The following is an 11,124-nucleotide window of genomic DNA, read 5'->3' as shown; positions in this document are numbered from 1 at the left end:
GCTGCCCTGATGAGCATCTAGACAAGGAAGAGAAACCAAGAACTATTTCTGCAGGTGGCCACACGAAGCTAGCTGAAGCAGAACAGCATGTGAGAACTAACCACTGTTTCTGGTGCCAGAAGAGATCTGCAGAAGCTGGGTGACTGAAGACTCTCCAGGCATATGATATCGCTTCACATGTGATTTAGTACAAGTGTTCTCTGATTTTAGAATATAACTTTACTGGTGACTTAAAGTTGTTTTTCTCTGAGGTGTCTAGACAGGCACAAGAGAAACCCTGAAATTAGAAATAGATATGTTTTCCTCTGTACAAAAGAATGAAACCACTAGTCCTCCCACCAGTAGACCTTTGAGGGGTAAATCCAGTAATGAGTAGTGGGCCTCTGAGCTATTGGCATTCTCAAGGGTCCTCATAAAAATGGCCCCCCAATGTGAGACAGCCAGGTTGGGTTCAGTGGGATTGGTGTGTAAGACTGGGCTGCAGGGTCCTTGGGTGCCGGTGAGTTAGCCCCAGCTGGCTGGCATAAGTGGTCACTGAAGCAAACAGCACACAGAAGACCTATCTACCTTCTCTCTTTAGTCCTCTAGATGATTTCTGTTTGCTCATCATTAGATGAATTTGCTCAGAAAGATATTGACAATTAAGGATATGTGTCAAGTTTCCTCTCAAGTGGTGCCTTTTTGTCTCCTTTCTCTTTCATCCAAGTTAAATAAAGACACCACCTAAGACTTATTCAAATGTAGACTTCATTTGCCCATTTTAACCCAAGTGGCCCCACCCAAGAGAGTTCACAGCAGTGCTTTAGAAAGAAAAGCACAAGCCACTAAGGTGAGATAGAAACTAAAAACAATGTTAGATGCTTTGATTTCACATTGGGCCCAGAATAACTTGAAAAATTGAATACAAATACTGATATTTACAACAGAATCCAATTACACAAAGGGCTTCTCTCCATTCCAAATCTAAAAGTTAATTCCACATTATTTAACTTTAAGTTACTTAGGGATATTGGGTATATAAAAACCAAAGATTAAAAGCTGCCAACATTGATCATATTTGTTAAATGAAACTATTGCACACTACTTAAAATTCAATACATTAGGGGAAGTATACAACAATGGGCAAACTCATGAAAAGAACTGTTTCTTGCCATATCAGGTTCCCTGGACCACAAAGAGAAGGAGCCATTGAAGTACCAGAGCTGGAGGAAGGAATCCTGTAAGCTCTTTGAAGACAGGTCTGTTGCTCACAGTTAGCTCAGCATCACAGCACACAGCCTGGTGCAAGCATTCTTGTAATGGATGGGTGAATGGGTGGGTACACCATCAAGAGGGGTGGGACCAGGAAGCAGGAGCCACATCAGTGCTTCCTTTAGAGTTGTTCTTTCTGCCCTGGTATCAACAAAGCAGCACAAAAGTGGAGCAGTAGTAGGATCAGAGTTCTAGGGAAGTAGATAAGCAGCTAACTACTTTCCCCTGTGGATTAGCCCTGGTAGCACTGCCCCTTCTTTCCTTCCCCATCCCTCCTGGTGTCTCATCAGCCTGCACCAGGGGCACGGCAGCACTGAGGCACTTTGCCTCTGCCCTGGCTGAAGGAAGAAATCCTTAGACAGAGCTGAGCACAGGCAAACGATGTATCTAGCCACAACAAGCTTATAAAGCCCTCAAGAGCCTGAGCCTGTCTTCCATTTCTTTTGTGTCTCTGCCTATTACTTCTAACAATGAAGTACTTGCATCCAGGACAAGTGTTGTTATCCGACTGAATGCCTTTTATAGGTTTAGTCAAGTGGCAACACTCCAGTTTGTATGTTGCCAGTACAAATATGTTTCAGTATCCTTGCCAGTGTGTAAAAGTCCATTCTTCACAAGGTTATTTACAATACACTATATAGTCCTAAAAATGAAATCTGAATGTCAATAAACTTGTACTGTGACAGTTTCATTACAACCCTAGACTTTTCCAAGACACAGAAATTCTTCAGGGATTACAAATATCAGTAGTAAGCCAAATTCTCATCCTATAGAAGCAAAGAGAGCATCATGGGGTCACAGTTATTTAGCATTTTAATGTTTTGGTTCTGGGACCTACGAGAATGCTAAAAGAGCATATGTTCCTTCTATGGAACTCTTTGGAAATTTTGCTACATTCTTTCTAACTCTTTGGAAACTTTTTCCATAATTTCACGGAGAATGTCCCATATAGCCCTCATACTCTGAAGTAGAAATCTACTATATTGATTTTTTTAATTTCATAAGTCTTAAGAATATTGTTGAATAAGTTTAGACAAATATATACACCTCAGTAAACAATACTCTAAAAATTATGGTATATAACATTGCTAACAATCTAGAAAGTTCCCTCATGTTCCTTTCCAGTTTATCCTTTCCTTGAGGCAACCACTGTTCTGATTTCTATCTCCATAGATTAATTTTATCTGTTCTTGAATTTCACATAAATGGAATCATGCAGTATGTACCCTTTTGTAGCTGACTTCTTTTGCTCAACATCTAATGGTTTCGAGATTTATGCAAATTATTGCAAGTGTCAGTAGCAGTTCCTTTTTTAATTGCTGAATAGTGTTCTATTCTGTGAATTTACTACGGTGTGTTTATCCACTATTAACACAGAAGCTGATTGGGCACATCATGGTGCTTCAATAAAGCAAAATGTAGCAATTCCTGTTCATTCAACTCTGCAAGCCTTGCTTGCCTTGGGATTCTGTAAGATGACTCTGGTTCCATTAGTATGGCACTGAAGGCAAAGGTGTCCATAAAAAAGTATTTTGAGTCCCTTTCCCTGGACTGTGTGAAGCACATATCAAAAAGCAGGAAATGATACAATTTATTATGATTCTCATCAAGAACTTACTACATCTATGGGGAAAAAATACTCTAATAAGTCCTATAACGCTTTCTTTTGGTTATTTGTGATTCCTCCTTCAAGATGTTTAAAACATAGACAACTCTAGCCATACCTAATTAGCTAGGTGTCCACAAGAAGCAACATCATTCCAGCTGAGTAGGGAGCAAGCAATATTAAAAGAATAACTGAACATTATGCAGAGATTAAAGAAACTCATTATTGTAAACACCATGGGTAAACAATGGTTCCTAGATAGAGATTAATTTTTGAGCCAGTAACTATTTACAAGATCAAATCTTTAACACTTTTGTAGTTAGAATATTTTTTTAATGTGTCACTCAAGTATCCCTTGCTTTTCAATTGAAAATGGGGTTGCTAATATTTGGAATTACTTGAACTTTAAGTGCTCACTTTGTAGGACTTCCTCAATAGAGCCCATCATCTTTCTCGAGTTGCTATTTCAGAGTAGTAGCTCCCAAACAGAGCTACATTTTTAGTTGCCTAGGAAATAAGACAGGTCTCAGAGATGTACTGAATGGAAGCACGAGGAGTCAAAATCATACAAAAAGTATAGTCTAGGTTAATAGTGCTACAAGAGTATTGCAGTGGGCATGTCCTTAACATAAACCATGTATAGAGCAGAAATTAATCCAATTTGAAAAGAAGTAAAGTTAAAATCTTTGTAGTAAGACTTTTTACACTGGGGAAAAATTAGAGATGCCATAAATCACAACCAAAGTGCTGAAATTACTAAAATAGAATCCAGTATCTAATTAACATGAATGCAAAATCCTTATTACTGTAAAGTTTTGAATTTCTAATATCACTGGGTCATCTTTTATTAAAGAACTAAATTGTTCTACTTGATGAGACTAAAAAGCGAGAACAAGCATTTGCAAATATAAGATTTTTATTTGAATGTTCTGTAAAACTGTAATCACAGTTAATGTCCTTGGGAATAAAGTATTATTTGATGTCATTTTGTAAATTTCCTTAATATTTATGAGTCAATGGTACTTTTTACAAGAACATGTCAACTATTGCTCAGGTTGTCTGGTTTACTCCTCTTAAAAATCTCTACTTATGCATTTTAATCAAAACTTTATGGATGTTTATTTAATTTAAACATACAGGTGCTGAATTTTTTTTTTGCATCCTCAGTTATCAGGATATACTGAACTAAAACCAGATATTCATGTTGGGATGCAACTAAGAATTCCTTCATCTTAGCCATTGCTTCTTGGCCAGAACCAGGGCTCTGCCCCACATTTGCCCAGGAAAGCCACAGTCCATGACTGTCCAGTTTTCTTGGAATGAAATGCACCATCTGAAGTTTCCAGAAGAAAGCACATTTAATCTTTGGATAATGTGCTCACAGGTGGGCAAGTGAGGCTGTCCTCCCTGTCACTAATGAGCTCCCCAATCCCACCAAGGTCAGCTGCCCTCCGTCATCTTCCCCTTGTCCTGTGAGTCACCACTGTGTTTATAAAGATAAGTCCAAGAGTATGAACACTTTATCTTCCATAGAAACACAAAATGGACACGCTTTTCCATTATGCTTGACTCTGTAATGAAAGCTTTAGGAAGTGAGTATAACATGAACTCATTCCTTCCCCCTCAGCAGACAGATGGATAGAGACATTCCAGTTTGTTTCCAGTCTTTTGTCTTTGGAGCATTTTTGGCATTTCCTTCAGGAAACGCGAGGTTGTGACCCAAGGTTTCCCCAGTGAACACATTTCTGTTTCCCACAGTTAACCTTACCCAGAAATGACATCGACTCTGTTAGGTGAGGTTTATCTTCATGTCCCAACTGTGTCCTGTGCATATTCAATGACACTTGAAAGCACAAATTCTGAAAGTAACAATAGCACCGGAGAGCCAAACACACCAAAATACTTCCATTTAATTCCCAATGAAGATGACAATAATATCACAATAAGAATTAACTATTACAATAATTCTGTGATGCTTACAAAGTACCCTTGCTCTCTTTTTATAGCTGGAGAAATTAATGACTAAGGAGGTTAAAGCTTTCAGATACTACGAATCAAGTTTTCAGATGAAAGGTGTGTGCTTCTCAGCCTACATTTTACAACTAGCTACTTCCTTGATGTGTATAGTCCCATATTGTTCAGAGGGTAGACTGGGAGAAGCCAAGACAGTGTTCCAGAAAAAAAAGAGTGATTTAAGATTATCTCCCATACCCATAGCCCCACTTCCCCAGCATGTTGGTGGAAAGTCAAGAAGGTAAGCTTTTGTTGATGAGTTTGAACCAACCATTAAGTCTCATAATTTAAATTAGATTTACAACCACATTGTTTATATTATTTCTTTAAAAACCCATGTTTTAAGACAGAATTATTATACTTAATTTAGTTTGGCTTGAAGGTGATTTAAAACTAACAATTACATTTACTCGTCAAGGTGGTATTCAGAGTTTGGTGGTTTTCATCTCTTTACAACTGTTCAATGTTCACTTATTGAAGTTTCTCTTCCTGAAAAGGAGTGAGCGGTTTCTAAACAAACCACATTTTTTTCACACCCTAGTTTTTCAAGGTAAAATCCCTTAAAGAATAACAGAAATTTGCCCTCAACTTTGATTCTAAGGAGCCACATAGTCAAATAAAATGTCTTAATAATTATTTTTTAAAAATGCTCTTCACAAAGGAATCTTTAAAAAAAATCAGTTTATTAATGTTTAAAAGTTGATAAAGCTATGTGCAAAATGATCCACAAAAGTCAGAAACCTATTAAATACTATTTTTTTAAAAAAAAAGGACATTTCTCGGTTTAATTGCACTGAAAACCATACTAAAGAGACAGCAATATATTTTTATTCTTTGTAACATTTATACACATCTTCAATTAACTATTTGATGAACAGCTGTACTGAAATCTTCTGATGTTCCCTATCAGTTAAAGTAATGCTTTAAGGGCATAAGAGGGTGGTATTTTCTTAAGAAATACACATTCAATGGTGTTAACACAGGTTAGAAAAATCCAATAAAATGGTGAAACAAATACATTCAAAAATCAGGAAAAGTACTTTTAACACAAAATATAACCATACTGTTGGTTGAAATGATTCACACAACACTCCAACATAAACATCAAAAAAAGTGCCAAAAACAGATGCTGTATTTGTTAGACAAATTCGTTAAGAAATCTCTCTTTGTTTTACAAATTCACCCCCCAGTCAGTTTTCACCTTGTTTTGCTTGTTTGTTTCTCCTATGACACCAAGGATCCTGGCCGATACCATGTAGATAAATCCTTATGCAGATTTCAGCCACAATGGATAAAATCAAAGTGACTACAACCAAATTCCAAAACACTGATCCAGCCGACTCGGAAACTTTGGCCTCAGCAAATGAAATTGCTTTACTCCAAACCGTCTCCATCTCCTCACAGGCTACCTCCTGGACCCAGCCTATCTGCTACAGTTGATCAAGAAATGGACCATGCCACAACCCCAGCTCTGATGAATGCCAGGTAGTTAAAATATAAAGTAAAAGAATTTTGAGGAGGGGAGTGACGGGGAAGGGAGGGTGGGATCTGTAGAGCATACCTAGAGAAGCAGAAGTGCACACACTCGCTTGGGTTGGAAACTAAACTCAAAGAAAACATCTTCTCCTCAAAGCTCCTGAGAGAGACGCTTTCACACGGGGACACTAGTCTTTGAGGAGGGGCCAAATGAACCCTTCAGGAGCTTGACAATGCTAGACCTTTGGCTCAGTGCAAAATCAAAGCTCCACGGGGGAGGAAATAGATTCCAGGCGAGGACCTGATCTCCACCCTTCCCAGTGCATTGTTCACAGGAACTAACTCTACCCACCAACACCCAGCACCGCCAGGCTGTTCTTACTCTCCTCCTCCCTCCCTCCGGCTCGCAGCAGCTCCTCCCTGGGAGCAGTCGAGGCACAGAGATTTTTTTTTCCAAACACTAGGGTGGTGGGCGACCATGCAGGAACACTCCCCATGGGTGGGCAGCTTTCAGTTTTAGGAAGAAGAGTTGACGTTTCCAGAGGACATAATGGTTTCTGGGTTGTCTCCATCGTCCTTCTGGGGGTGGGAGGAGTTGTCCGACTTACTGCGGCTGAATTCCACGCCTGCGATGATGGGTCTCTTGAATTTGCCGGTGGAGTCTCCGCTGGGACACTTGCAGCAAGACATGATTCGAATGAAGGCCCGGCGCATCTCCTTGTTGGTCAGAGTGTAAATGATGGGGTTGGTGCCAGAGTTGAGCACAGCCAACACCAGGAAGTATTCCGCTCTGAAGAGGATGTCGCAGGTCTTCACCTTGCAGCCCACGTCCAGCAGGAGCAGGATGAAGAGAGGCGCCCAGCAGGCGATGAAGACGCTCAGGACGATAATCACGGTTTTGAGCAGCGCCAGCGACTTCTCCGAGCTGCGGCTGGCCTTAGAAATGTTCTTGCGGAAGGTCAGACGGCGGCTCCGAGTCCTGACCAAAGAGTAGATCCTGCAGTACAGAATGACGATGGAGAGCAGGAGCAGAGTGAAGACGGTGGTGCAGAAGAGGATATAGTGCTTGTGGTAGAGCGGCAGCACCGTGGAGCAGCTAGACAGTGAGCTGATGCAGTTCCAGCCCATGATGGGCAGGCCACCCAGGATGAGGGAGATGACCCAACAGGCACTGATCAGCAGGAAGGAGCGGAAGCTGTTGCTCCCGTTATGGAGTTTCATCTTCAGCATGGTGATATAGCGCTCAATGGCGATGGCTAGGAGGCTGAACACGGAGGCAGACAGAGCCACAAACATACTGCCTTCCCGCAGAAACCACTGGGCAGGGGTGAGCTTGTAGGTGGTGGCCCCAGACAGGAGCAGGTTGGCTGTGTAGGCGACTCCTGCCAACAGGTCTGAGAGGGCCAAGTTGCCAATAAAATAGTACATGGGTCGGTGGAACTTCTTGGTTTTCCAAATGGTCAGCAAGACAAAGATGTTCTCTAGGATGATAAAGCAGCAGATCAGAATGAACACCACTGAGGTCAGTCTAATGCCGTTCTCCTTGTCCACGCTGATATTCAGCTTTCCCGTGTAGTTGTAATGCCGGACGATGATGTCATAGTTGACATAGTCGGAGACAGAGCTGCGTAGGGCCTTGACCAGCGGGATGCTGGTGGACCCCATGGTGCGCACGGCGTCCCCAGGAACGCGGGGATGGCGCTTCTCCAGACCAACGCTAGAGGGCGAGGCCGAGAGAGCCTTCACTTGCTCTGGGGTGGTTCAGCGAGAGAGGTCCAAGCTTTTTGTGTAGCTTTTCCTTGGCTGGAGAGGGCCTCGGAAACCGCAGCCTTAAACAAGTCACAAAGAGGAGAGAGTCAGGGAAAAAGCCACAGCACACTGGCATAATTCATCCTAACGAAGGCATTGCGCTAGTTTTGTTGTTGTTGATTTGTTTTAAGAAAACTTGGGGAGAGCGCAGAGAGAGGGATTTTTTTTTTAATCAAATTTTCATTTCTTACCAAAAAGAGAAAGAAGGGAAAGAAAGAGAGGAAGAAAAGCCAAAATTTTACCCAAACTGAAAACTCCAACTCAGCAAGACTAAAGTTCTCTCCATGGTCACATCCTCTCAATGGAAATGGAAAAACTGGAGAAGCAGCCCCATTCAACTCCATTCATGCCCCCTCATTCCTCCTCCTCCGCCCCCAGCCCCGCCAGGCTTCCAGACACGGTGGGCTCACCACCAGCTCACGGTCTCTCCCCGCAAGAGACCCAACCGCCAATATGAGAGCGGAGACGCACACCTCTGCCCCCCACCACCACCCAGCTAAAAGAGAGGAGAACTACCTCCTAAATGCCATGCAAGAAGTTAGATTTGCACGAAAATCATTTGACAGCGTAGGCCATTCTTCAGGCTTTATTAATAACTCTCTAGGAGCAGGTGTGCTTAGGGTCCGAGGGCGCAGCGTGGTGTGGGCAGCCAGCCCGCCCTGGCCTTTCGATAAACAGGAAAGCTTTGCGCCTCCGTGAAGCAACTGCCTTTTCTTTCTTCTTCTTTTTTTTTCTTGCAAGCCAATGCAAGAAAAAAAATATAAAGATACTCAGTGAAAATCATTCATAAGAGATTGCAAAATATCCCAGAAGTTTCGTGCATTCATTGATTTCCTAAGGAGTATTTTTAATTACTGTGCATATAGCCAACACACACACATACACAAAGAGAAGTTACACTACTGATAGCAGTACACAATACATGCCACTACATTCTTAATTCCGAGCGCAAAACTACTCTCCAGAAATTCGCGTAAACGGACGTGTGGTACTTTGCTAAGCTAGCGCGGGCAGTTTTATTTACCGCTCTCCGCCAACGCGTTGCCTCCTCTCATCAAAAGTGTAGAGGGATTGAAACATGGCACTGGTTAGCAGAAGTCTACTTGTAAGTTGTTTAAATGTTTCAAGGTAACGCAGCAATGGGAAAAAAGTGGCGTAATAGAGGCGAGAGCAATCCCAGCAATTCCCGGGACGTAGAAGCTGCTCGCGCCGAGAAGCTCCGCATTCCCCCCACCTAATTCCACACCCTGCTCGCGGGAGTGCAAGTTTAAGCCCGTACCCCCGCCTCCCATATTCTTTGTCTATAGGATTTCCAAAAATAAGCACCTTCCCTCCCTTTCTTCCCACCAACCGCAGCTTCCCCTATCCCCCACCCCTAGTCGGTTCTACAGCTGGGGCTTAACCCTTTTCCAAACTTCATAAATCACGAGTGCCCAAGAACAATCCCATCGGGTTGGGCTCCTTAGTAGCCCAGAGATGTGTGTTTCAAGTGCCCAGAGACGGATGTTTTAAAAGTTTTTGTTTGGCTTCATTCCTGTTTAAAACTTCGGGTCTGCCACTGAAGCCCTCCCGCGGCGGGGCTCCCCGCGCCCCCGGGCCCGCTGGCACCGCGCGCAGTCCCCTACCTCGCTCAGGCAGGACGCAGCTGCGTTCGGAGAGCACCGGGTCTGCACAGCGCGCTCCGCATCTTGCTCCTGCCCGGGACAGACTACGTCGCGCTCTAAACTTACTCGAGTCGGGGTCCCCTCCCTCTCTGCACTGCGCGGGCATGCGAGCTGAAGTCGCCGAGCGCCCCGCTGAGGCTGGGTGGCTTCTTTAGAGAGAAATGGGGAGGGGTTTATGCCTAAACCCCCCACGCCCTCCGCCAGTGGCTGGGGGCCCCCGGCTCTCAGCTGCTGAGACTCACTGTCCAGGAAAGACTTTTTTTTTCCCCGCGGGGTGGGAGGGAGAAGCAAAAGAGAAAAAAAAAAAAAAAAAAAGAACCCCTCCTCCTCCACTAGCCACTGGAGGAAAAAAAAAAAAAACAGAAGGGGGAGGAGCCTGGTGCCCCCTGGACTCTAACGTATAAATCACAGCCCTCACCCTGCTATCCGCTGCTCCCGGGCGGTGGAGACCATTCTCCCGAGCCTTAGAAAAAACAGGTGTAAAGCCTTTGGGAACTTTTCTCTCGAAAAGTCTTAGGGGGCAGGGGACGGCCCAGAGCCTCGTAGTGCACCTCTCTGGTCGGCTACCCCCGCAGCCCTTGGGGGATCGGAGGCCCGAGGTTGTGGCCCTGAGCCCCTGGGCCGCGTCGGCGCAGGCACTGGAAACGGCAGCCGCGACCCAGCGAGTCCTGGCCGCGCTCCCGGGAGGAGAGGCTGGGCAGGGCGGTGAGAGGTATGGAGGGGGCAGCAGGCTGGGAGGGCGAAGGGCCGGGGAATTCTTCCCCTTCTCCCCGGCCCTGCCCCAGCCTGCTGCTGCCATGAAACTTGCGGTCTGAGCGGCAGAAAGTGGCTTTCGCGGGGCGCACGGCAAAATGGGCCGGCGCCGCGCGGGGAGCTGGACAGGGGTTTCCCTCACTCGACTGGGTGCAAAGTCAGGCCGTGTGTCCCAGGTCTGGCCAGCGGTGAGGCTTTTGAGAAGGTGGGCAGCTGCCCGGACCTGAGAGATTTAAAACGCTTGGGCAGCTCAGGAATTTCCAAAGAAGAGCCACCGGACCCAGCCCAGCCGAGCGCTTGCAGCTCCCCGACCGGGGGGCCGACACCTCTCTCCCTTTTCTGCTTGGGAGGCAACTCAGAGGACCCCAGACATCAATGCTCGCCACTCACCCACTGTGTCCTTTTGCTTAGATGCTCCTTCAGAAGGTGGGACTGAGAGGTGGCATGGCAACTCCACCTAAGTCACAAGCTCGGGGCACTTCTGCCCTGCCCTGCTCTGCAAAGACGGTTTCCACCCAGTCCTTGGTCGCACTGGCTTCCCTTCCCTGCAGA

At 44.8% G+C, this 11,124-nt stretch overlaps 1 protein-coding gene across 2 annotated transcripts; it reads right to left on the bottom strand.

Annotated features, from left to right (window-relative positions):
- Nucleotides 1–5,534: 5,534 nt before the first annotated feature.
- On the bottom strand, nucleotides 5,535–10,088 carry S1PR1 (sphingosine-1-phosphate receptor 1). 2 transcript variants are annotated; one of them, XM_014851478.3, is made up of 2 exons: nucleotides 9,781–10,088; nucleotides 5,535–8,175 (listed from the first exon to the last, which is right to left on the bottom strand). In XM_014851478.3, the coding sequence occupies exon 2, from the start codon at nucleotides 8,009–8,011 to the stop codon at nucleotides 6,863–6,865; it is 1,149 nt and encodes a 382-aa protein (XP_014706964.1). In that variant the 5' UTR covers nucleotides 8,012–8,175; nucleotides 9,781–10,088; the 3' UTR covers nucleotides 5,535–6,862. The 2 variants fall into 2 exon arrangements, with proteins under 2 accessions (XP_014706964.1, XP_044605294.1); XM_044749359.2 differs by having other exon boundaries at nucleotides 9,886–10,068.
- Between the last annotated feature and the right edge of the window lie 1,036 nt (nucleotides 10,089–11,124).

The sequence above is a fragment of the Equus asinus genome, chromosome 16 (assembly GCF_041296235.1).
Source record: "Equus asinus isolate D_3611 breed Donkey chromosome 16, EquAss-T2T_v2, whole genome shotgun sequence".
NCBI lineage: Eukaryota > Metazoa > Chordata > Mammalia > Perissodactyla > Equidae > Equus > Equus asinus.
Note: the sequence above shows the minus strand (reverse complement) of the source record. Positions and strands in the feature narration are given on the sequence as shown.